The sequence below is a fragment of the Anolis sagrei genome, chromosome 4 (genome assembly GCF_037176765.1).
Source record: "Anolis sagrei isolate rAnoSag1 chromosome 4, rAnoSag1.mat, whole genome shotgun sequence".
Taxonomy (NCBI): Eukaryota; Metazoa; Chordata; class Lepidosauria; order Squamata; family Dactyloidae; genus Anolis; species Anolis sagrei.
In genome coordinates, this window is record NC_090024.1 from 15,923,679 (window position 1) to 15,951,410 (window position 27,732).

The 27,732-nt window shown below is 39.4% G+C and overlaps 2 protein-coding genes across 2 annotated transcripts in view; both read left to right on the forward strand.

The window, feature by feature from the left end:
- Window positions 1-2,069, forward strand: part of TMEM71 (transmembrane protein 71) — a 29,330-nt gene extending 27,261 nt beyond the window's left edge. The window contains 2 exon segments of the mRNA XM_060771708.2: window positions 290-354; window positions 1,082-2,069. Coding sequence (XP_060627691.2) covers window positions 290-354; window positions 1,082-1,149 — 133 coding nt within the window. The 3' untranslated portion in view covers window positions 1,150-2,069.
- Window positions 2,070-9,302: 7,233 nt separating this feature from the next.
- DNAAF11 (dynein axonemal assembly factor 11) overlaps window positions 9,303-27,732 on the forward strand; it is a 37,355-nt gene continuing 18,925 nt past the window's right edge. The window contains exons 1-9 of the mRNA XM_060775887.2: window positions 9,303-9,376; window positions 11,472-11,639; window positions 13,039-13,116; window positions 13,936-14,108; window positions 17,023-17,252; window positions 18,687-18,878; window positions 21,140-21,217; window positions 25,266-25,331; window positions 27,494-27,563. Of these exons, the coding sequence (XP_060631870.2) occupies window positions 9,367-9,376; window positions 11,472-11,639; window positions 13,039-13,116; window positions 13,936-14,108; window positions 17,023-17,252; window positions 18,687-18,878; window positions 21,140-21,217; window positions 25,266-25,331; window positions 27,494-27,563 (1,065 nt within the window). The 5' untranslated portion in view covers window positions 9,303-9,366. The remainder of the gene's footprint in view (window positions 9,377-11,471; window positions 11,640-13,038; window positions 13,117-13,935; window positions 14,109-17,022; window positions 17,253-18,686; window positions 18,879-21,139; window positions 21,218-25,265; window positions 25,332-27,493; window positions 27,564-27,732) is intronic.

The window sequence follows — 27,732 nt, forward strand, 5'->3', positions numbered from 1 at the left end:
TTTACCATCCTTGTGGGAGTCTTCTCTCATGTCCTTGCATGGAGAGCTGGAGCTAACAGAGGGAGCTCAATGCACTCTCCCCAGATTCATGTAGGTCAGCAGTCCTGCTGGCGCAAGAGTTTAACCCATTGTGCCACTGTTTGACTGAAGTTCAGGGATATCAAGATTTGTGGATCCTGTTTTGGCGTATAGCTATAGGACAATGGTGTCAACTTTTATGACTCTGCGACTGCATCTGGAACTGGATCCTTGGCTTGAAACTGACTGAAAGTTATTCTTGTGGTTCCAGGTTCTTCTTGGGAGTTCTCCTTCCTGCTCTGCTAACTTGCTCACTATTGATCATCATTTTGATTTGTAAGCCAACTTTTCTTTATTCTCTGGAAATGATAATTTTTCACAAAGGGTCTAATTCTCCAAAAAGGAGGTATTTGTGATGTGATGTTACAGTATTAGCATTACCATTCGTGTTAATAAAGCTCCTAAAGTGAGAATCTGTCTGAAGTTTTAAGTGTTATATGGAGAGAAAAGTAAACATTGTTCACGGACTCACAGATGTAATAATTTTCTTCATTCAATTGCTACTTAAGGATGGGGAGAATGGGGTCTAATGCCACTGTAGTGCTGAAATCACTCCAGCTTTTAGTTTGAATTTAAAGGCATTGTCTGAGGTACTAAAACCTATTCCCAAAATAAAGTTAAGCAGTGGGTTGTCTAGAGGCATTCTCTCCTGACGTTTCGCCTGCATCTATGGCAAGCATCCTCAGAGGTGCCATAGATGCAGGCAAAAGGTCAGGAGAGAATGCCTCTAGACCATGGCCATACAGCCCGAAAAAACCTACAACAACCCAGCGATTCCAGCCATGAAAGCCTTTGACAATACATTAAAGTTAAGTACCTTGGATAGTTCCTGATCCGATTCTCTTCCCATCAATTGACTTCTCCTTCCTCTTGATTCCTCAGTGGCTGAAAATTATTTATTTGGCTTGTCTTTTTTCATTAAAAGGGGGCTATTACTCATTTATATATTTTATGTTTTTAGGTGTGCTTTGGAATAACTCTCTTTCCCTCTCTTTTCCACCAGGTTCTCCTACGGTTTTGTGCAATTCCCCTGTCAATGCCAACTATGGTCAGTCTGTACAGCCAGCATGAGATAGTCATCACATCCCTTCAGAATCTCATTTATTTTCATATTATTCTGGAATCTTTTCAGTGGAAACATTGTTAAAAAGCCATTTCACAAGCTACAATTTTGATAAGAACTTTCACACTATATTCACTATAATAAATAACACAACATAACACTTTATTTATATTCCATTCTATCTCCCTGAGGAGACTCAGAGCGGATTACAACATACATGGATAGGCAACTATTGAGTGCCTTTAATAAAGTGAAATAACAATGACACACAAATACAAAGAACAAAGGTAAAGATTTCCCCTTTCATCTCCGGTTTCTGGAGGCGGTGCTCAACTCCGGAAATGGGGAAGTGCACTTTTTCCATTTCCAAGCCAAGGAGCCTGTTGTCTGTAGACACATGGCTGCAAGGGTGCCTTTATTACCTGCCCGTCAAAGCAGTACCTATTGATCTACTCACATTTGCATGTTTTCAAACCACTAGGTTGGCAGGAGCAAGGGCCAACAGCGGGAGCTCACCCTGACCTGCAGTTTCGAACTGCCAACCTTTAGGTCAGCAGATTCAACAGTTTTGCCCATTGTGCCACTGCAGCTCCAGCTTGGAGAAGCCATTGTGTCTTATTTTAAAAGCCTACTTCACAAGAATGTTGTAAGATTCAAAGACCACTCGAGGAAGAAAAGAATTCACATAATTGATAAATAATGATGCCAAGCATACAATCCAGCTTTGCCAGGGTTACCCTATCTCTGGGCTATTATATTTTCAATGTAGAGAAGATCAAGGGTTTTGTATTATTTATCTGTTATACCTGTAATTCCAAGGAAGGGCAGATTTTTAAGCTATGAGAAATCTACATTTGAACATGTTACTTGAACTTCAGTATCAGGTGACAAATACAGCTATAATAATAATAATAATAATAATAATAATAATAATAATAATGTGTGGTTTTCTGGCATTGTGTATTCCTGCCGCTTCTGTGATGGTTCATTTGTATTTTGATTCTGTAGCCCACTTGTCGATGGATGTCCAGAATCAGCAGCATCCACCATGGTCCTTTTTCTCCTGGGCGTCGACCGAGCCAGTATAGACTTCATTTTGGTTTGCTTCTCCATAGTGCTAATGGATTAGGTGCTCTTGGTTCCACTCCTCAGCTGAGACCTCTCTGGCTTGGTTGGACCTGCTGGTAGTTGCACTACCTCCAGCACAGCTCCCAGCATCCTTGGAGCAGTTAAGTCCCCCACCATGACAAGGTGGCACCCATTGGAACACAATACACCAGACATCACGATTGTGGAAAAGAAAAAAGTCTGGATTGTTGATGTTGCCATACCAGGTGACAGTCGCATTGAGGAAAAACAACAGGAAAAACTCAGCCGGTATCAAGACCTCAAAATCGAACTGCAAAGGCTCTGGCATAAACCAGTACAGGTGGTCCCAGTGGTCATTGGCGCACTGGGTGCCGTGCCAAAAGATCTCAGCCAGCATTTGGAAACAATAAACATCGACAAAATAACGATCTGTCAACTGCAAAAGGCCACCTTACTTGGATCTGCGTACATCATTCAAAAATACATCACGCAGTCCTAGACGCTTGGGAAGTGTTCGACTTGTGATTTTGTGATACAAAATCCATCATATAGATCTTGTTTGCTGTGACGTACTGTGCTTTTGTGTCAATAATAATAATAATAATACTTTATTTATATACAGCTCCATCTCCCCTGGTGGACTCAGGGTGATTCCCACACATGCAATAACACAGAAGAAATATACAGAGTATTCAAAACAAAACACAAAATTATTAACACCAAACTTATACAATTAAAACCAAATTTAAACACTGTTCTGCTATCTGGAATGAGTTGCTAAGGGCTGGGGTAGTCGAGTGGGCCTAAACCATCTAAGAGGGCTAGGCCAAGGATAGTACAGAACAATATAGGGTGGGGAAGGTGGAGAGGATGCAAAAAAATAGATCTTAACAGTGACCATAGTGGGGCCTGCGGCTACATGTTCACAGGGCGGCTCAACCCATTATGCAAAGTAAGCATTTGCAGTATAGTTGATTTTGCCCAGGGGCGCTCTTGAGGCACTCTTGGGGGAAAATAGACCTTGACATAGGCAAGTTGTAGTTACTGGGATGTATAGTTCACCTACAGTCAAAGAGCATTCTGAACTCCACCAATGATGGAACTGAACCAAATATGGCACACAGAACTCCCACGACGAACAGAAAATATATATCAGTGATTGGTGGTGGGGGAGGCACCAAAATACTGTTTGCTTACCATTGAAAATTACCTAGGGTCGCCTCTGCATTTTCAGGACCTATTAATGGACTATGAGAGGGACTGAGCAGAAAGATCATTATACTCAGAAATATATTTTTATTACTAAAACTGAACTGAGCTCATGAGTCTTTCCATATACAAACCCAAGCTTGGACACCTCCAGTCTCTGCTTTATTTACTTCAAGGTTATACATGTTTTGGAGTATCATTTTATTGTTGCCGACTGTAATCAACTGTAAGCAAGAAAACCTTGGCATTATACTGCAGTTTACCCAGCAGTCTATCCATAATCTAGATTCTGGCCTTGAATATGAGCTCCACAGGTAGAGGAGCAAAGACAGGCAGGACACCTTCTTTAATAATTCCCAAATTCCCTTTAGAGCCCCAAAGCCCAGGGATTTGGGGGAAAAGTTATCTACAAATGCCCTCCCAGCACCATAAACAACAGCTACTTTGAGTCTTGTTGAAGAAAGGAAAGCAGGGTATTAACAGCAACAACAACGGCCAAAAATGTTGTAGTGTAGCCTTCCTCACAGGCATGGACAATTGGCTACCATCCACACCACACTTGCTGCATCAAGCTAGTTATCACTGCAGACAAATTTGATCATGAATATGTATTATATACGTATCTATAATAGATAGGTAGATATTATATGTACCTATAATATCTAGGTAGGAGAAGACAATTATGCTGGGGAAAGTGGAAGGCAAAAGGAAGAGGGGCCGACCAAGGGCAAGATGGATGGATGGCATCCTTGAAGTGACTGGACTGACCTTGAAGGAGCTGGGGGTGGTGAGGCCGACAGGAAGCTCTGGCGTGGGCTGGTCATGAGGTCACGAAGAGTCAGAGACGACTGAATGAATGAACAACAACAACATAATATCTATTTCACAATAAAGATGTTGATTTAATAGGTCCAATAGTGCAAATATTTTTTGTCTTGGGAAAATCAGAAATTGCCACAGGCTTTTGGAAAGCCTTTTGAGATTAATTGGTATTCACACTATTTGAAATAATAATAATCTTGGAAAGGCACGGCCTTGTTAGAGATCGTAACTTTTTGTAAAGTATGATCTTTCTGAGAATAGTTAAAAACTCGCTTGCGTCAATCTTCTCCTTAGTGGTAAATGTCCACTAGTATTGATGCAATTCAGGTTTCTCAGCTGTTAGACTGATATCCCTGGCTGTCTCTTTGAACTGTTAGGAACAAAGCAGAGAATAATTTCAAGTTTGCATGATATCACAACCAAATTTGATGTGATGAGCAAAAGTCTGATGACCAAGATTACCGAGGAGTCCCTACTTTTAATATCTGTGCATTTTTCACTATTCCTTTTATTGTCCAAAACTTTATTGGCACAAAAAGTTGGCACAGTACCAGAATGTATGCTTTCCATTCAATATATGATTGCAAAAAAACAAACAAACATCAATCATTGGGAAATGTCTTTATTAAGGTAGTTGAAATGACACAAAGGTGCTCCAGCGTTCACGCTCCCCAAAACTCATTAGGCCAGGCAATAAAAAGCGAGAGGATGGAGAAGAAACAGGAGAGCGTTCAGCCAGGTTTCCTGGCCCTGAGGCTGGCAGCTAAATTTAGTTCCAAAATAGATCTTGCAGAAAGAATGAGTCACTAGTAAGTGGAAAGGTAATAGATTAGATTCAGCAATTTAAACTGAGATTGGAACTTCAAAGCAGTGCATGTTTTCTGCCCGGCTAGAAAATGCAGTTCATGACATCCAGCTGTTTCAATTTGACTGAGAGAAGCCTGATTAGTTTTCTGTGCTCTTAGTTGTTTGGTGGCCTTGAAAATATCCCAGAACTTTATTGCACGAGGGGTGAACACCAGCATTGCACATCCCACCATATGCATCCACCATGGAGTTGTAGGAGTTGTGGTCTGGTAGGAGAAGGCTCAAGATCTTGTGAAACTACAACTCCCATGACTCCATAGCATTGAGCGGTGGCAGTTAACAGGGTCTCAAACGGCATCAATTCTACAATATAGATCAGGCATGAGCAAACTTAGGCCCTCCAGGTGTTTTAACTTCCACAATTCCTAACAGCCAGTATGTTGCACAGCAGAAATGTTGTAAATAAATAAATAAAAAATAATGACTTCATGTAAATTAGGTCCCTTCTACATTGCCATATAAAATCTGGATTATCTGCTTTGAATTGGATTATATAGCAGTGTAGACTCAGATCATCCAGTTCAACACAGATTATGTGGATTATCTGCTATGATAATCTGGGTTACATGACAGTGTAGAAGGGGCCTGAGTCTCCACTGTCAAATAATGCAGTTAAAATACATCATGAAACTGAATTAGATGGCAGTGTAGATGGTGCCTGGGAGTCTACTGTACAATATATAAAGTTGGCCCTTTATTATAATGTCAAGGTGGGGACATTTCACTTACTTGAACAGATTATCAGCTTTGACATACTGTTGCAATTAACTTCTGTTAAAAAGGTAACTTTTTTCAAAGACATTTAGAGTAACAAGGAAGCAATGTTACTTTAGAATGCAACTAGCTACTTTTTGGCTATGACATTTTGTTACAAGGTTTTTAAGAGCACTGTAAACAAACTCTTGAAAGAAAAAATCTTTTAAGAAACTACTGGTGGCAGGATATAAATAATAATAATAATAATAATTATTATTATTATTATTATTTGAAAAACAACAAGATGAGTCCACAGCAGGCACTCTGCTGGCTGTTGAATTGGATCACACATCGAACACTTCCCAAGTGTCGAGGACTGTGTGATGTATCGGCGAATGATGCGTGCAGATCCCGGTAAGATGGTCTTCTGCAGCTGGCAGACGGTAATTTTGTCACCGCCAATTGTGTTTAAGTGCAAGCCAAGGTCTTTAGGCACTGCACCCAGTGTGCCGATCACCACTGGGACCACTTTTACTGGTCTGTGCCAGTCTTTGCAGTTCGATCTTTAAATCCTCATATCATGTCAGCTTTTCCAGTTGTTTCTCTTCAATCCTGCTGTCACCTGGGATTGCGACACCGACGATCCATACTTTGTTTTCTAACATGATTGTGAGGTCAGGAATATTGTGCTCCAGAACTCTGTCTGTCTGAATCCGGAAGTCCAAGAAGAATTTGGCGTGTTCATTCTCTGTAATTCTTTCTAGCTTGTGATCCCACCAATTCTTTGTCGCAGGCAGATGGTATTTGTGGCACAAGTTCCAATGAATCCTCTAAGCAATGGTGTTATGCCTCTGCTTGTAGTCTGTCTGCGCTATCTTCAGCAGCTAAAGATGTGATTTATTGTTTCATCTGCTTCCTTGCAGAGTCTACATTTGGGATCCGTTGATGACTTTTCAGTTCTGGCTTATTATTCTTATTATTAATAATTCTGGCAATTATTATTATTTGATATATAACAAGATTAGTACATTGCAAACAAGATCACTATGCTGACTTTTTGTATTTGATCACACGTTGGACACTTCCCAAGCGTCTAGGACTATGTGATGTGTCGGTGAATAATACATGTAGACCCAAGTAGGGCGGCCTTTTGCAGCTGACAGATGGTGATTTTTGTCAGCGCCGATTGTTTTTAAGTCCAGGCCAAGGTCTTTAGGAACTGCACTCAGTGTGCCAATCACCATCATCATTAATAATAATGATGGTGGTGATTACTTTAATGTTTGCATTTTTGTATATTTTAAATTGTATGCTAATGCTTTTATGTCAAGCTGTTTTTAGTCCCCTTTGGAGAGATAATAATAATATTATTATATTAATAATTATTATATTATTAATAATATAATAATTAATATTATTAATATTAATTAATATTATATTAATAATATTAATATTATTAATATAGTAATATATATTGTATTTACTTATACCCTGCTTTATCTCCCCAAAGGGGACTCAAAGCAGCTTGACATAAATCTTTTGGCCTTGCTGTTGGGGGACAGCTTTAAATTGGCTGTCCTCCTTTCTTCACAACCGTGGACAGTGAGTGGAGAGGGGAGGCCTGGTCTCTGAGAGGTCCTCTCTATCTTGTGGGGTTCCTCAGGGGGCCATTCTCTCCCCTCTGTTGTTTAACATCTATATGCGACCACTTGCTGAGCTGCTTCGAGGTTTTGGGCTTGAGTGTTATCAGTATTCCGATGACACTCAGCTGGTGCTGAAGATGGAAGGCCGACCGGACTCTGCACCCGATTATTTCCATCAGTGCCTCGAGGCTGTTACTGGATGGTTGCGTGCCAGCAGGTTGAGGGTGAATCCAGCAAAGACGGAGATCCCATGGCTGGGTCGACCGGGCAGTGGGGACATCCAGCTGCCTACCCTGGATGGTGAGGCGTTACACCTGTCATCATTGGTAAAGAGTCTGGGAATCCTTTTGGACCCTCTGCTGATGATGGAGACCCGGGTCTCCACCATTAGTAGAACTACCTTCTTTCACCTGTGGCAGGCTAGACAGCTGGCCCCCTCCCTGTCCAGGGACGACCTAGCTACGGTGATCCAGGCCACAGTCATCTCAAGACTGGACTACTGTAACACCCTCTACATTGGCCTTCCTCTGTTGGTGATTCGGAAGCTCAAGTTGGTACAAAATGCAGCTGCTCGGCTTCTTGCGGGAATTCCGATGAGATGCCACATAACACCAATCTTACTACAGCTGCATTGGTTACCAGTTGAGCACCGGATCACTTTCAAAGTGATGGTACTCACCTTTAAGGCCTTGCATGGTCTGGGGCTGATGTACCTGAGGGACCGCCTCACCCCCTACCAACCCCAGAGATCCCTCTGTTCTGAGGACCAAGATCTATTGGAAGTCCCCAGTGTCAAGACCTTGCGTCTAACAGCAACCAGATGCAGAGCCTTCACAGCAGTGGCACCATCACTCTGGAATGCTCTGCCACCTGAAGTCCGTGCCTTGCGGGACTTAACAGCTTTCCGCAGGGCATGTAAGACATATCTGTTCCGACAGGCTTTTAATGTTTGATAGTGTTGTTTTTAAATTGTTTTAAATTGCTTTTAAATTTTGTTAGATTTTAGCCTATTCTTGTAAGCCGCTCTGAGCCCGAGGGGAGTGGCGGCATATAAGTTTAAATAATAAATAAATTAAATAAATAAATTGTATGCTAATGCTTTTATGTCAAGCTGCTTTGAGTCCCCTTTGGGGAGATAATAATAATATTTTTATATTAATAATATAATAATAATTAATATTATTATTAATTAATATTATATTATTAATAATATTAATAATAATAATAATATAGTAATATATATTGTATTTATTTATACCCTGCTTTATCTCCCCAAAGGGGACTCAAAGCAGCTTGACCTAAAAGCATTACCATACAATTTAAAATATACAAAAATGCAAACTTTAAAGTAGAATAAAACACAAGCAGCATTAAAAAAGTCATAGTTAAAATCCATCAAAGCAGATTTAAAAAAACACAGGATATAAATAAAATAATAATCATAGTCAATAGTACACAATGACTTTCTTCTAGCAATGTGCATAATAAAGTGTGTAGGAAACATTAATGAACTGATTATTTAGGCTCCCATCTGCAAGAAATCTCATTCCGTATATTACAAATATTAAATAATAGTTTGATATCCAAAATACTTCTGTTCTCAAGCATTTTGGATCAAGGGAGACTCGAGAAAGAAAAGAGTCTGGACATTCTCGCAGTCGTTTGGAGACCGGAAGTTAATGTAGTCTGCTTTCCACTTTGTTCGCTTTACCTCTTTGCAGAGAGGCTCCGCCCCTTTCGCCAACTGCCAATAGCGCACGCGGCGCACGGTTGCCAGGGCAACCAAAGGCGCCGCGTCCGCTACTGGCGGTTGGCGAAAGGGTTGCCGTGGCAACCGAATACCGCGTCCGTGATTGGCTGTTGGCGAAAGAGAACTGAAGAAAGGAAGCAGCAGTGGCCATGGTGCGAAGTAAGCAACCATCTTTCCTGGAAGTTGTAGTTTCACAAGGTCTTTGGCCTCCCTTGGCCTTGAGGCATGGCAGTTGAAAGTGGCACCAAACTGCATTAATTCTACGGTGTAGATGCATCTTCCTATGTATATTGTATAGATATACATTGCAATACATGTATTGGTGATATGTTGACAATGTGTATGTTTTTTTCATTATTCTCCAGTCATGAAATGCAGTTGTAAGAGTCATATATGGTAATGGTATGGTAAAAAAATAAAATTATATTATATATATATAAAATATAATTATATAATATAATAATTATATAATTATAATAATACTTATATAAATATTATTATAATTATTTTAATGGAACAGCAGTGGTTTTATGTTTTTATGGATTTTCTCAGTATTGTTTTAATACTAATATTTTAATATTTAATAACATTGATAATATTTAATATTAATATATTATTAATTATTATTAATAATAATAAATATTAATTAAGACTCCAGCAATACATGGAAACAGTGATAAGGGGAGATATGCCCAGTTAAATGCGCAATTCCAGAGGTTAGCCAGAAGAGATAAGGAACTATTTTTAAATAAGCAATGCATGGAAGTGGAAGAAGACAACAGAATAGGAAGGACAAGAGACCTCTTCCAGAAAATTAGAAACATTGGAGGTAAATTTCAGGCAAAAATTGGTATGATAAGAAACAAAGATGGCAGGGACCTAACAGAAGCTGAAGAGATCAAGAGAAGGTGGCGAGACTATACAGAAGATCTGTATAGGAAGGATAATAATATCAAGGATAGTTTTGACGGTGTGGTGAATGAATTAGAACCAGACATCCTGAGGAGTGAGGTTGAATGGGCCTTAAGAAGCATTGCTAACAAAATGGCAGCAGGAGACGACGGGATCCCAGCTGAACTGTTTAAAATCTTAAAAGATGATGCTTTCAAGGTGATGCATGCCATTTGCCAGCAAATATGGAAAACACAAGAATGGCCATCAGACTGGAAAAAGTCAACTTATATCCCCATACCAAAAAAGGGAAATGCGAAAGACTGCTCCAACTTCCGTACAGTGGCCCTTATTTCTCATGCCAGTAAGGTAATGCTCAAGATCCTGCAAGGAAGACTCCAGCAATACATGGAGCGAGAGTTGCCAGATGTTCAAGCTGGGTTTAGAAAAGGCAGAGGAACGAGAGACCAGATTGCCAATATTCGCTGGATAATGGAGAAAGGCAGGGAGTTTCAGAAAAACATCTACTTCTGCTTCATTGATAATAATAATAACGAATATTAATTATTAATAATAAATATTAATACAACTTATTAATAATAAAATAGTTTTAATATTTGTATATTTAAAATGGGATACCAATGCATTTATGTCAAGCTGCTTTGAGTTCCCTTTGGGAAGATAAAGCAGGGTATAAATAAATACAATATATATTACTATATTAATAATTAATTATTAATAATCATTAATATTAATTATCAATAATAAACGTGTTTTATGTATGTGCCTATATAATTGTAAAACAGCAAATAAATAAATAAATAGTTACGAACAAGATAGGTTCTATGTGTTGTCGAAGGCTTTCATGGCCAGAATCACTCGGTTGCTGTGAGTTTTCCGGGCTGTTTGGCTCTGTAGGTTTGCTCTTAACTTGAATTTGTTTGTAAGTTGGAACATGTCCATTTTTCAAATATAAGTCCAGCTCCCCCTCTCTCTATATGTATGTATGTGTGTGTGTGTGTGTATAAAAATAAAAGTTTTGGATAGCATAGGGAAGGGTTAACACCCCTGTGATGTTGTTTTGCTGTCTGTACCCTGGTTCAGAATATTTCATTGCACTTTATGTCAATGTGATCATTAGATTTTGAAAAAATGGCTTGTTGTGGAAACAAGAATTGGGGATAAACCTTCAGTGGAAACACTTTTTCCCCATGGCAATAACTCCTCCACCCCTTAACTTCCCTTCCTTAGGGGTAGATTTCTCTCACATCCTGTTGTCTCACCCCTGTTCTTAACTCTGAGTCATTTGCAAGTCAGATGTTTGTAACTCAGGGACTGCCTGTATTATGATCTGTTTTTGCAGTCACAGAAGAACTCGTCAGGCAGCGATCGGAGCATAACAATTGTGAAATTTTTTCCTTGGAAGAAATCTCCTTGCACCAACAGGATATAGAGCGAATAGAACACCTGGACAGATGGTGCCGGGATTTGAAAATCCTCTATCTCCAAAACAACCTCATACCTAAAATTGGTAAGCATGCTTGTTTAGGAATGTATAATTTATCTTTTTATGTACTGAAAATGGTCTAAAGCTGGGCTGGACAACTGTGGAGGCTTTGGGAACCATTTTTCAGTCCATGGAGGCCATTGAGCTCTTACCATTTATTTTTAATAGTTCTGTGTATTTGATTCTATTTAGTGTTTACATGTTTAATGTTTTATATTGTGCAATGTATTGTTTTTAGTTTAGTTAGCCACTTTGGTTTCTTTTAAGAGAGAAACATATAATGATATATATAGAAAACGTCAGTGTATATGAATGTATGCTAGTTGGTTGGTACCTCAGTGATGCCTACAAAGGAAGGAAGGAAGGAAGGAAGGAAGGAAGGGAGATAGAGAGAAAGAAAAACTAGGAAAAATAAAGAAAGGGAGAAGCAATGGGGGAAGGAAGGGGGAGAAAGAAGAAGGAGAGAAGGAAGAGAAAATGAAGGGTTAAAGGTATGGGGAAGAGAATGGAAGAAAGAAAAAAAGGAGAGAAGGAAGAGAAAAAGGTATGAGGTATGAGGTATGAAGAAGAAAATGAAAGAAAGAAAAAGGAGAGAAGAACAAAGAAGGAAGAAAAAGGAAAGAAGAAGGGCGAAGGTGTATGAGAGAAAGCAAGGAAAGACAGGAAGAAAAGTGGGAGTGACAAGGTTAATGAGGGAAAAAGAGGAATGAAGGAAAGAGCCTCGAAAGAAAATGAATATTCAGCCAATGCCAAGTATATACGCTATCAATAACAACAATACCCAAATTGCCAAAAAGGGATGGGGGGGGGGGGGGGGTGGCCAGAAGTCTATACATTTTTTTTAAAAAAAATCTTGCTAATCTGGATTTTCCAGACCACTTCAAATCAGATAACGTGGATTTTCTTCTTTGACAATCTGGATTATCTGGCAGTGCATAAGGGGCCTGAGATAGATAAAAGTCTGAATTCTGTCTTGCTCCTTATGTGGTTCAGTGAAGCAGACACCCATGAGCTCCAAGAATTATAGGGCCGATGGCAAGAGACAATTTCTCTAATCCTACTGCTGAGATCCAGTCATACTGTGAGTATTACTGTCACAATCCCTGATTATATTTTGGACTGAATTCAGTCTCCGGTCATCTATGTTTTAGGTAGAGAGGGATTGTTTGGTTTAATCCACTGAAAACTTTCAATTACGAGGCATTCCCTTCACTTCGCTCCATGCAAATCTTTTTAGATTTTAGCTTGTTAGGTGTTTTTGTCTACAGTTCACTAACTGATGTTTTGTCTACAGTTCACAAATTCTCTGCCTTGGTTTCTGCTTAGTTGTTATACTTTTAAAAATTACTGTATGAGTGTTCAAGTTGGAAATGTTAAATATATCCTTACAAATTAACAAATATAGCAATTATTTTTTTTCCAGAAAATGTTAGCAGATTGAAGAAGCTTGAATATTTAAACATAGCTTTAAACAATATTGAAAAAATTGAAAATTTGGAAGGTAAGATCTTTGTTTTCTAAAGGAAGCTTCTATTAGTTGAGAAGTGTGAGAAGGATATACATATCCTAAGTGCAGCATAATATTACTGGAGGAAAACAATGTGTTTTCATAGCACACCTGTCCTTGTTTTTTGAGCAACTAGTTTGACAGCAGGTTCCACAACTGGGAACTATGAAAGATTCATTATGTGGTGCAGAGTATGAATTTATGGTGGGTAAAGCGTACGATGTAGTTTTTATGCAGGGCTTAGCTTCTTTTTGTACAGGTCTAGTTCCTATTATATTACAAACCATCCATAAAAAGTGTCAAGAGTGAACTGCTTCCTGAAGCAGTGTTAGACCTTAAAATAGCTCCAACCCGTCAAAATTTTTTCTTTAAATCATCTGGTGGAAAATGTTGAAAAAAGAGGAAGTGACTTTGTAATTTTGCTGTTTCTGTCCCTGCTGTAGGTGTTTGATGTGGCAATTACTGTATGTACTCATGTATAAGTTGAACTTATGTATTAGTAGAGTGTAGGTTTGGGGGCCAAAATTATGGGTATTGATATGACCTGAGGATGAGTCAAGGATCATTCTGGAGAGAGGGGAAAGTACCAACTCCACCTCAAAGACTTTAATTAGCTTTTCTTGTATCCCATGAGTAAAGTGGGGTATAAATTCAATAAAAAATAGACGCCAGTTTTAATATCTGTTATTTCTGTCCATAAAATAGATGTACGTTGCACTTGTGTCCCATAATGGCATGGAGCTGAATATATGTACTCTTTAAATGCAGAAATAATAATAACAGTATTTTAAACCTCTCACATTTTCCAAACAGGTTGCGAAGACTTGCAGAAACTAGACCTGACAGCTAATTTCATTGGAGAGTTGTCCAGTATCAAGGATCTGAAAAATAATATCCACCTTAGAGAGCTTTTCCTTATAGGCAACCCATGCACAGATTTTGAAGGTTATAGACAATTTGTGGTGGCTACACTTCATCAACTCAGAGTATGTCAAAGTTGAAATATCACTGGTAATAATCCCTCCTTTGTTCCAAGGATGGAGTTTGGAAGTCAGGATAACATACTGCTGATGCCTTGCTTTTGGGATAATGAAATTGGCAATGTTGTTTCTTTTAAAAAGCAAGAGAGTGATTGCTGTACTTTAACGTTGGAATTTTAGGCCATTTTACATTGCATATAATATAAAATGCATTGTATATAATTTAATGTAGTTAAAATAATATGAGTAGTGTAATATGCATTATATACCGTATATACTCGATTATAAGCTGAGTTTTTCAGCCATTTTGAAGGCTGAAAAAGCCCCCCTCAGCTTATACTCAGGTGAGGGACCTAGAGGGAAGGTGTGGGGCTGAAAGAAGGGCTTCTTGCAGCCTCACGTCTTCATGTCAGGAAGCTCACCTCTCCGCACAGCAACCCAGCTCTCCTTCCTTTCCTCCTTCCTCGCCCCACGAGCACTTCTTCTCCTCTTCCCTTGCCCCGTGCACGCGTCTCCTCCTCCATTGCCCCATGTGTATTCTCCTCTCTCATCCTGTGCATGCTTCCTCTCCTCCTCTCTCACCCTGTGCGTGTTTTTTCTCCCCTGCCCCACAGGCGGTCTCCCTCCTCCTCCCTTGCCCCATGCACAATTCATCTCCTCCTCCCTTGCCCCGCACATGCATTCCCTCCTCCTCCTCCCTTGCCCTGCACGTGCTTCCTCTTGTCCTCCTTCGCCCCATATGGGCTTCCTCTCCTCCCTCACACAGTGCGTGCTTTCTCTCCTTCTCCCTCACCCCTTGCATACCTCTTCACTGCCACTAAGAATCTCAGTCTTCCTAGAATCTAGGCAGACTGGGATTTGGCTACAAGGTGAAGGATTGTGGGGGATTTGGGTAATTGTAGTCCAAAGAAAGCAGCTTTCTTAACTGCTGACAGATGCATTTGGGTGACTGGCAAAGTTAATGTGCCCACATTCAGCTCACAGCAAGAGAGCAAATGGACTCATGGAGACAAGGAATTCCAGAGAAAAACATGGCAACACTCCCAGATACTTATTATTATTATTATTATTATTATTATTATTATTATTACATTTATTATTTTACTCTATTTATTATTTTTGGAAGGATATGTAAAAAATATTTACATTGAAGAAGGCTAGAATAATGATTTAATCAGAGTTTAATCACAGTCATACATTAAATTACAGTTTTCTGTAAATATTCAAAAATATTTGACCTACTGATATCTCAGTATAATGTTATTGGTGTCTATTTTTATTTTTTGAAATTTACCAGTAGTTGCTGCATTTCTCACCCTTGGCTTATATTCAAGTCAGTAAGTTTTCCCAGCTTTTTGTGGTAAAACTAGGTGCCTCATCTTGTATTCGGTTTGGTTTTTACTCGAGTATATACGTGTGTAGCTAGAATTTCTTTTTAACAATGAGTGACGTAGGTTATTTTTTCAATAGGAAGAAGTCCCAGTATTAACAATAAAAGAAATCATCCTTGTCTATTTCAGCATATGGATTTGAGGAAGAGTGGAAACCTAGCAGTGTCATTGAGATGGATTTAATTTAGTGCAAAGTGGCTTGAAATCCCTAAAGGCTCATGCTAAAACCAATTTTTCTCAAGGATGCTGCTAAATTCCTTCTCCTCGCCTTTCTAAATTTTGGAGAGGGTGGGAGGAGAAAGGCAAGGTAGTGATTGCTTAATTACTTTTATCAATAATTTTCAGAGCTCTAGTCAGAGGTTGGAAATTACTCATCCAACAGAGTAATGCAAGATACAGATAAGCATTTATCACACAATGTAATTACAGTGCAACATTTAATTGATTCATCCTTTAAATTCATCCATTAGGAAACTTTTAAGCTGTGGTTGTATATTGTTTGGACTAAGCCCATCAAAATTCATGTGACTTATTTCTCAGAAGATAACTAAAAAATACCAAAGAACTAGAAAAATCAACAAGAAATGTGCCTCTGTTTAATAGGCAGCAGATTTATATAGGTGTGAATGTAAACAGTGGGTCCATTGTATCCATGGGATATGATTCCTGGACCCCATAGAGATTGAAAACAACATGGATGATCATGCCTCCTACTATTAAATGGCAGTGATGGGAAGCTCATACTCCAGCATGACCATGTTTACATGACTTCTATTAACAATATGGGGCTTCACAATCTGTAGTCAGTGGGAATTGCTGATCCAGAGAGTCCACTATATACACCAGTTATTCCCAAAATGGGCATTACCATCCCCTGGTGGGCGCTGCAGCGATGGGGGGGGGGGGAGCAGTAATGGCCACAGGTGCACTTGGGGGCGATGAATAACTGTAAGGGGGCAGTGAAAGCATAAAAGAAAGAAAAAAAGATTTAGAAAAATTGATTTCCAGGGGGTAGGCCAAATAAGTTTGGGAACCGTTGATATACACAAATGTTTATTCATACACAAATACTGTGCACCATTCCGAAAGGTGTCTGAGGTCCTTGTTAAAAATGGAACTGCTGCAGTGAAAAAAAAGCAACATTCTAGTCTATGGTTTTAGCCAAATAAAAATCCAGTCACTTGATTGATCACAACTCACATGATTGATCAATATTTTTATTTGATAGACAACCCTTAAATTATTGTGATGTCTGCTTCCCATGTAAAGAAAGAGAATAGCCAAAGGTCAATATTTGTGATTATCTTGTTGTTGACACTGGCTAACTCTCTTTTAATTTAGAAAATGTATTGTTGAATGTACAGGATCTTGTAAGATCTTGAAGTCAAGTCCTACTCAAGACACAAGGCACTAAACTTTATGGATATGAAATAGTTATTGGAAATTTCCACAGCCTTATAAAAGTAATTTAATAGCAATGTTGAATACAAGATGTATTTGTGCTTTTATTTAATTTCTCTTCTCCTTAGGTTTTGGATGGCAAAGAGATAGAACGTTCAGAGAGGATTAAGGCTTTACAGAACTTAGCTGAGATAGAAAAACAAATCCAAGAACAGGAGCAAGCCTATCTTCTCAAAAGAAGAAAAGAAAAAGAAGAGGCTGAAAAACAGATGCAAGAAAAGAAAGAGAAGAAGCTGAAGCAGAAGAAACATAATTTGGGAGTTCATGGACAACGGTGCACAGATATCAGTGCCACCAAGTATGTGCATGCATCTGTGTGTGTGTGCGTGTGCGTGTGCGTGTGTATAAAATGTTCTGGCAGGAAAACTACTTCGCATATCACTAACATCAGGGTGTCACACATTTCTCTAAAACTGGAAATCTGTTAGGGCACTAGCATAAAACTTGTATCACTCGTGTAATACATCCAGTTGTTCTGCAAACACACATAAGGCCTTGCTTCTTGCTTAGAACATGATGTATGGGGAGCTAACAGTTTGTTTACATTTTTCTTCCATATTTATCTGACAATCTTACCCATTATATAATCTCCATGGGCTGTGCCTACACTAATGCCAAGCTGGTTTTGTAGTATGTGCCCAGAATACTTGCCTAGGTCAAAGTAATCTATGGTTAAATAAATATCTGGATTATGTTTTCAGAAAGAAGGAAGCTGAAGGAGAAAAAAGATGTAGCATGGTAGACAAACTGAAGTTTAAGCTGCTCAAATTGAAAAAGTTTATAAATAATTTACTGTGTCGCTTTTTTTTTTACTTTTCAGTTAATATGTCTGAACAATGATGGTAGTAAAAAACAAACAAACCCTGATTTACTGCATAAGATCATTAGGCAGTGAAGACAGCTTCTTGTATATCCCTTTAACTGTAGGTATATTTTGTGACTAGTACAGTCAGAAGACACATGCAAAGGAATCATGATGGAAATATAGTAGCATGTAAAAAAAAGTTCAGATTTGTTCAGAATGCATAAACAGTCTGCAGAAATTATTTTTTCAGCACTTTGAATTTCTAAGGATTTAATTCATTTGTTTTGCAATGGTATAAACATGCAGCCTTAGTGACATCTGTTATGATGAAGAGTGCACAAAATATATTTGTCTCATTTGAAACCTCTCTGTCTGGGATATGACTCAGTAGTTGATGAGGGAGATTCATGCCAATGAAATTAACTATTTTCATTAAGGAAGGGGACTTTATGGCCCAATGGACTCAATTCGGCATCTCAGCCATGAGTGAGGTGCACTCTATGATCTAAATCAGTAGTTCCCAACCTTTTTTTTTGACTAGGGACCACTTTGACCAGGGACCACTCTCCAACATTAGTACCAAAAGAGTTATGAATGAGTTTTTGGTCAACTTTAGATTCAGTTTGGGGTGCTGGTTCAAAAAATTGCACTGGATAGAGCACATCAGCTGTAGTTTCTGATACAGAACATATTCCATGGTCAGTGGCAGGCAGCGGGAAAGGAGTGGAAATAAATAAAATAAAATAAATAAAGAGGAAGGAGGCAGGAAGGAGGCAGATTTTCGTTCTTGCAGCACACTGATGGTCTGCGGCCCACAGGTCAAGAAGCACTGAGATAGATAGATAGATAGATAGATAGATAGATAGATAGATAGATAGATCAATTACCCTTGTTTCAAGGGTAATTCTTTTGTGTATTGTTTTTCAGCTGCTATTCTGTAGAAGGGAGAAATAAGCACCAGGAAACTAAAGAAGAAAACAAAGACTATGAATTGATGATGGAAAATGATGATGATGAAGAAGAGAGAGCCTTTTGGGAGGAACCTGTGCCTCATACTCCAGAGGCTAGATTAGAAGCTCACAGATATGTTGAAGAAAAAAAGAAAGCCAAAGAAAATAGGTAATGGAGCTTTCCCTGTGTTTCTTGAATGGTAATCCTCCCAAAGAATCTAATCTTGATTTTCTTTAAAACAGAATACCAGATCTGTATAATACTTCTCTTCTTCTCTGTGTGTCTTTCATGGTTGTATTTTAGAAGGCTTAAAGTGTTTTGTAATCCAAACAGCCTTTATAGATACTGACTGTGTCAATGTTCCTGTTGGATGCTTCAGGGGCTCACAGGCTGTGATAGTTGTGGCAATGGGAGAATTAAGCTGGTAGATGGGCACAGATGAGGGCACCCAAGGTCATTGCACGTAAATGTTGAAAAGTGACTCTGTTGTAGCAAGCAACAGTGCATTCTTTCGGGAGCTGGGATGTTTGCTAAGCTGTTTATTCATGAGCAACTCTTAACTGAATTAGAAATGTTGACATAACAAAATATGCAAGCAGAAGGCTTTCTGAAGGAATTGGTACATATATGGCCACATACACTCCTGCATTGTTCAGAAAATCTCTTCCAAAGCTCAGTGGGAGATGCTTTTTAATCCATTAAGGACTGACCCTGGGACTATCTATAGGGAAAACAAGTGTTCTTTAATAAATAATATATATTTTTTATTTGTATGCTGCCCTATCTCCCCAAAGGGACTCAGGGTGTTTCCAACATGTAAGGCAAACATTCAGTAGCCAGAAAGAAACCATACAGACAATTACATCAAAATAAACACATTCAATAATATAACACAACCTTACTTAGGCAAGCCCTCGTAGTCAGAGGATGATGGTGCTCCAAGTTCGGTGTGCTGGCAGTGGGTCAGTAGATGACCGTGGAGCCCTATTTTTGAACTGCATCTTCTCCCGCAGTGAAGGCATCAGTTTCCAGCTGGAAGGCAGCCCCGGTCAGGGTTGGCTTGACGTGCCTTCCTCTTGGCACGTTTCTCTCTTTCGCCCTCCATTCGTGCCTCTTCAAATTCTATAGCACTGCTGGTCACAGCTGACTTTCAACTGGAGCGCTCAAGAGCCAGGGCTTCCCAGTTCTCAGTGTCTCTGCCAGAGTTTTTAAGGTTGGCTTTGAGCCCATCTTTAAATCTCTTTTCCTGTCCTCCAACATTCCATTTTCCATTTTTGAGTTCGGAATAGAGCAACTGCTTTGGGAGACAGTGGTTGGGCATCTGGACAACATAGCCAGTAGAGTTGATGGCGGAGGATCATCACTTCAGTGCTGGTGGTCTTTGCTTCTTCCAGTACACTGGCATTTGTCTGCTTGTCATCCCAAGAGACTTGCAGGATTTTTCGGAGGCAGCGCTGATGGAATTGTTCCAGGAGGTGCATGGGACGTTTGTAGGCTGTCCATGTCTTGCAGGCGTATAACAGGGTTGGGAGCACAATAGCTAACAAGCGCCTTGGTATCCCTACGGATGGGCCCTAAGTCATGAAAATGCAAGCAGCTGGATAAGCACTATCACAACAAAAAATCTAGTTAGCATGTGATTTTAATGTGTCTTTGCATAAAACATGCCTCTGTCCACTAATGAGACCCAACTTTATTCCCCCTTATATTCAGAACAAATTATTGGGTTTAGGGCCCTTCCACACAGCCATATAACCCAGGATATCAAGGCAGATAATTCACAGTATCTGCTTTGAAATGGGTTATTTGATTCCACACTGCCATATAACCCAGTTCAACGCAGATAATGTGGAATTTTCTACAGCTGTGTGGAAGGGGCCATAGAAGTACTCAGTGCATTGTCTTTTTCACCATTACTTCAGTTGCTTCAAAGTTCTAATTACAAAAATTCTCTTGAAGTCTTGACTAATGCCAGCCTTGTTACTATCATTGCCTACCATGAGTTTGCACATAATGGAGTCTAGCAGAAATGTTTCTAGAATAGCATTAACATATGAACATTGAAGTTCCACACATCCTGGTTTTAATTATACCCCCTTGGAATTAAAATCTTATGCTTAAGATCATGAAGTTAGATAAATGTTATGTGGGACATGGCAAGGCCTCATCATTTGGTCTGGCATTCAGTCCAAATGATGAGGAATTCCAGATGAGTGTAATTTTACTTTATTTGTTTTTCTAATGTGAAGTGACTCATCAGGTATGTCCTTGAAGTGTTAAAGTGAATGCTTTTGTGCTTTAATAAAAAATAAAATTACACCTGACAGGCTTTTTCCTGTTTTTCTTTTCCTAACTTTACTGCCTCACAGAAGGGATAAACATGCAAAAATAATCTAACCTGGAAACTACTTTTCTTGCTTTTTTGATAGAGAACAATTGAAGAAAGTGAAGCAACCAAGGACTTTGATAACCCCTGAAGGAAGAGTTCTGAATGTAAATGAACCTAAGTATGTTAAAAATGTATTACCTAAACTTTGTCAGAGCAAAATCAACAATTCATAAATTATTTTGATAATTTACAAGAAATTGATGGTTGTGCCAGAACACTGACCAAATACTATGACCTAAATTAGAAAAAAGATATGGTTATACATACAGACAAATGTTTTCACAAATTTTCTTTAAATTCAGATACTAATTTCTCTTTTTGGAGAATCAGGATTTTAAGAAAGGTCTAAGTACCAACTTTTATGTTGGTTGAGTAGAATTAATGATGTCACCTTTGCTACCCTTTATATTCATTTTAAAAAGAATAATTCTCATCATAGATAATATACCATTTTATTTCTACAAAATGGATGATTTATATGCATCGTACTTCAATGCTATGAGGAGAAAGGCAAACAATGGCAAGACAGAAATATTGGTGTTTACCTACATTGTCTCACAAGACAAGCACTGTTCTATCGATTTCTTCAAGTTGTTTAAAATGTGTTGGCAGCTGTACAAAAAACCAGGAGTAGCTTGCTTTTGTGAGACCGACAAGTATGTAATACCTTAAAATGTTTGTTGACAGATTAGACATATGGTTCTGAGAGTTACAGACAGATTAGAGAAAGCTTCCAGGGCCACAGGGACTTGTGTTGTCAATAGCTACTGGATGATATACACTATTATCCTCCTTCCATGAAGTCATGCTGAAGGTCTGAGCCACAACTTTCCTTCATGACATAATTGCCTCTGATGAACTCTGATAAACACTACCCGTGAGGATACCATGCATGTGACAGTTTGGTAACTTCTCCCAAATCACAGTAAGTTTCATTTAGGTTTCTATGAGTTTTCTGGACTGTATGGCCATGTTCCAGAAGCATTCTCTCCTGAAGTTTTGCCCACATCTATGGCAGACATCCTCAGAGGTTGAGAGGTCTGTTGGAAACTAGGCAAGTGAGGTTTATATATCTATGGAATGACCAGGTTGGGAGAAATAACTCTTGTCTGTTTGAAGCAGGTGTGAATGTTGCAGTTGGCCACCTTGATTAGCATTTGATGGCCTAGCAGTTTCAAGGTCTAGCTTCTGACTACCTGGGGGAATCCTTTGGTGGTAGGTGATCAGCTGGCCCTGATTGCTTCTTGTCTGGAATTCCCTTATTTTTGAGTGTTGTTCTTTATTTACTGTTATGATTTTTAATACTGGTAGCAAGATTTTGTTCATTTTCATGGTTTCTTCCTTTCTGTTGAAATTGTCCACATGCGTGTGGATTTCAGTGGCTTCTCTGTGTACCATGGTAGTTGTCAGTGTGGTTCAGCATTTTTGTGTTCTCAAATAATATGTTGTGTCCAGGTTGGTTCATCAAGTGCTCTCTTATGCCTGATTTGTCTGGTTGGATTAGTTTGCAGTGCCTTTCATGTTCCTTGATTCATGTTTGGTGGTCGCTATATAAATGTGTCCACAACTGCACGGTACATGGTATAGACTCCTGCAGAGGTGAGAGGATCCCTGCTGTCATTTGCTGAGCGTAGCATTTGTTGGATATTTTTTTTGTGGGTCTGTAGATTGTTTGTAGGTTGTGTTTCTTCATCAGCTTTCTTTTGAGGTCATACCCCTCAACCTCTGAGGTTGCCTGCCATAGATGTTGGCGGAACACCTTGTTTTTTCTACATGCTTACAGTGGATTTGTACATGTTTCTTCAGTGATCTATGCCATGTAAGGTGACCTTAAAGTGAACTGTGATGTGACATGGGAGTTGTGGGGGTGTGGATCTGCTGTTCAAAGCAAAGGAGGCCCAGTGGTCATGCCTGAAGTAGCTCTCTTGGTCGCCTGTTAATGTCATGTGACTTGGTAGTAATCTTTAAATATCTCTCCACAAGATGTTCTAAAAATGCTGAATTAATGAGATCAATGATTTTCACGGAAATGATAATATTAAATTGCTGTACTGCACTCTTGAGGGTTCAGTGAGCTTCAGTTGCCCTGTATATTAGGTCAGGTCATTTTGCAGAGTATGGCCAGAGTCCAAGAAAATTCTCTGCAGCTATCAAGTTACCCCTGCCTTCATGGCATATTCTTTCCACTGGATGAAGAACATCTATCTATCTATACATATAATAAAAGTGAAAAATGTGTATGTGGCGGAGGTGTCCACTTACACAGATAGCCTGTAGTTCCAAGTGCTGAGAATCCTCCAAAGGCATTACTCCACTGACACTGCAGGTTAGAGCGAGCAACATGAACATGTCACACAAACCCTGCCAATGTCTCCCCTAAACACTATGACCCACCACCCAAGGAATGCTTTCATTCGGGAAGAATTTCATCCTAGATTTGACATGTTTCCTCCACCACAGGCAGGCATCCCAGGGATCCTTGTGTGGAATTTGCATGACACCCCCCCCCCCCAACTCTCTCCCCCTTAACCCTTTCCTATGGCACACAGCAAACACAGAGGAAATGATCAACAACTGAACAGACTGGAGGGATTTGAAGAACTGACTCAACAGGGTGGAAGTTGTAGTTCACCCTGCATCAAGGCAGAGCATTGTGATCCCTTTCAATAATGGACCTGGACCACCTTTGGCATTCAGAACCCCCGTGACCAGATTTGGGGGAAGTGACCTTGATTTTTAGGGGTTGTAGTTCACTTACATCCTGGGAGCACTGTGAACCCAGCCAACGATGGATCTGGACCAAACTCGGCATACAGACAGCATGGCAAACTGTGCATACTGGCAATGTTTGGACGTAATTTTTTCTTGAATCTGAGAGTTGTAGTTCACCCATATCTAGCTATCCTTGAACCCAGCTGATATCGGATCTGGACCACACTTGCCACACAGACTCAACATGGCCAACTTTGAATAATGGCAGGGTTTAGGAAGGATTGACCCACGATTCTGGGAATTATAGTTCACCCACATCCTTATGCATTTTTTATTGAGAACAGTCATAAAAACAAAAGGAAAGACTGACTTTTTTCTGAATAAATAGAGTTATATATTACCAAACTGATATTACCAAACTTCAAAAAACAAACAATACCTTTCTCAAATAACCCGGGCACTGCCGGGTCCCCAAGCTAGTCTGAAATAAAAATGAGAACTGGTCTACCATAAGTACTATGGGGACGGATGTTCCTTGCATCTAGGAAATTCTAGGTTCAGTTACTGGATAGTATAAGATGAAAAAGAGCCTTGTATGGGACCATGAAATGCTGCTGCAAGTCACAAGTCGGTCCTCTGGTTTGGTACAAGACAGCTTGATATATCCCAGCCTCAAATATTTGTACCATGTCAGGTTCCCATTTCCTGAATGTTTTCATCATCAATGTTAATGTACATAATGGTTACTCTATAAAGTTCTTTGAAATAATAATGGGATAGGTTTGTTGTTGTGTACCTTCAAACTGTTTGAACCTAAGGTGCCAAAACAGAGTTTAATTGGTGGGATTTGTTCATAAGAAGTTTGTCGTTGCCTTCCTCTGGGGCTGAGAGAGTGTGACTTGTCCCAGGTCATCCAGTGGATTTCATGATCAAACAGGAATTTAAACCATAGTCTCTAGAGTTACAGTCTAATCCTCAAGCCACTACACCAGGCTGTCTGTCTAAGGAAGGCATATTCAAATTGTGGCCCTCCAGCTGTTTGGCCTCCAATTCTCAGAAGCCTTAACCAACTTGTTCAATGACCAGGAATTCTGGGAGTTGGAGGCCCAAATAGCTGAAGGGCCACAATTTGAAGAAACCTGTTTTAGGGCAAAAGAAAACTCTGCTTCATAGATAATACAGACAAAGCATGTCTCTACCAGCAGGTGTCTCTCTTCAAACATGAATCTCTAGCTCAAAATTTCATCTGACCTTGTGCTGTGCTTCATCTCTTCCTTCAATTTAAAACACTGATCATGCGTTTATTCAGGATCTTGCAGATATATAGGGTGAAGGATACTTATCTTGTTCAATGCTAGATCATGTTGAAATAAATCTAAAATACCACTATCAGTTTTAAACTCAGAATGCTGGACTTTATTCATTTTTATGTTGGTCTTTTTTTATGTTGCCAGGCTTTCTTTTTCCTTAAAAGATGATGAAGAAAACAACCAATTCATCCTTGATCTTGCAGTGTACAGGTTAGATTTATTCACTCTTTCCTCCCGCCTCTGTTTAATCTACTTTTAGACACCACTGAATGTTACGGGTTACTCTTCATCTGGCTTTTCATTCACATTTTCCATTCCACAATTTTTGGGATTAAGTTGGTAATGTGTGATGGTCTGGATGAAAATGTACAACTCTGCCAGTAGGCCACTAAGCATTTTTCTTAATGGGACTTTGGGGGGAAAAAAACTGTAGATAGATATCAATACACACATATACCATGATTTATAGACAGAAAAATTCCATCGATGAGACAGTAATCACACATCCTACTGCTATAGTCCTAGAATCACAGAATCATAGAACCACAGAGTTGAAAGAGACCTCGTGGGACATCCAGTCCAACCCCCTGCCAAGAAGCAGGAAGATCACATTCAAAGCACCCCCAAAGAAGTAGCCTCCACCACACTCCGGGGCAGAGAGTTCCATTGCTGAACAGCTCCCACAGTTAGAAGGTTCTTCCTAATGTTCAGATGGAATCTCCTTTCCTGTAGTTTGAAAACAAGCTTGCTCCCTCCTCCCTATGACTTTCCCTCACATATTTATACCTGGACCTCATCATGTCTTGTCCAGGCTAAGCATGCCCAGCTCTTTAAGCTGCTCCTCATAGGGCTTGTTCTCCATACCCTTAATCATTTTAGTTGCCCATCTCTGGACACATTCCTTTTGACCTCCTCTGCCTGTCCCCCATTTATTTATTTTCAGGATAAGAGATTCAATCTAGTTTGGCCATTAATGTGAGGCTACCGAGCTAACATTTGCAACAGGTCTGACCATAAACCAGAATAGTTTGGTTATCTTACTAAAGCCATAAACATCTCATGTGGTTTTATGCAAACTCCACCCCAATCCATGGTGACGAAACCCAACTGTTTCTTCTGAAATTGCATCTCGTGTCTTTCTTTTCATTTAGATTCATATTTACCTTCATTTTATGTATGTTGCTGTCTGATTAACATGTATGAAGCTCTCAATTATGGGTCAAAGAGATTTCAGTTATGAATCTTGGAAGTTCCTTTAATATGTATCTAATATGTCCTGGTCAGTTAGACTGTTGGGTAGTTAGGAATCCTCAGTAGAATTAAAATTCATATATAGTAGTGGTTCCCCACCTGTGGGTTCCCAGGTATTTTGGTCTACAACTCCCAGAAATCCCAGCCAGTTTACCAGCTGTTAGGATTTCTGGGAGTTGTAGGCCAAAATATCTGGGGACCCACAGGTTGAGAACCACTGCTCTTAGGGGACTACTCAAGAGCTCTTTGTTGTCATAAGCATTAAGTAAGCCCAGAGAGAGAAAGCACTTGATCCAATGTTTTTGAAGATAAAATGCAAACGTAGCAGTGACTTTTTTGGTGACCAACTGAAAAACAAAAGCTTCTGAAAATTCAAATAAGCTTTTGAAGTTTCATTGGCATCTTCACCAAGCAAATATATTAGAAGTCAAATAGGAAAAGAAAAATGAGAACGTTAGAGTCACAAGTCCACATTTTGTCTCTTATGTTACTTGTATGGTCAGTTAAGTTAGTCTGGATCAGTGTTAGCATAGGTTGCTCCCTTCTTGGTCTTATGGGGACTGGGGACAAAGAGCAGTAAAATACAGACCATAACATTTCATATCTATGAGTACCAGCAGCATAGGAATCTGCTTAGGGAACTAGCCATGCAAGCTTAACTGCTCCTTTCTTAGGCAGTCCACTGAATTTCTCAAGAAATCTCTGTTCTGTTAAATCTGGAAAATGCTCAGTCCATTAACTCTCTCTCTTTTTAGTTTCCACTGTTTTGGAAAAAAAAAACCTTCAAATTGGGGAAACATCTGGAATGACATGTTGGCCATTTAGCAAAATGCAACAAATCAAAAATCCACAAAACAGTTGGGTCAACTAAGATGCACAAAATAGATAATGCAAACTTTTAAAGTGTCACTGGCTTCTTCATCAGGACAAAGGTGTTAAAAATCATTCAGGAGAAGAAAAGTGATACTGTTAGATTCCCCGTGACACACCATGGGGAGAACAATATAGCATTATGTGCACATTCTGAATTGCACTGGTTGATGGCTGAAACACCATATCTTTTGATAACTGGGAGGGAAGAGAAAAACATTAAAGTGAACAGACTCTTTTTTATCCTAAAGATATCTGGACACTTCCCTCCTTGATGTTGATGTACAGCCTACTTATGTGCGGGTAATGATCAAAGGAAAGGTAAGTATGTTTTAGTTGTTGATACTATTTTCTGATTGTGTCCCATCATTTAGTTTGGAACTTGACTGTTTCTGCTAATGTGATGGTTCAGTGAGTTGTGCGGCAGCTTCTTGGTGGAATAGCATCAAATAGTTTTTTTCTGGCATAAGGAGTGCTGGTGGAAATTATA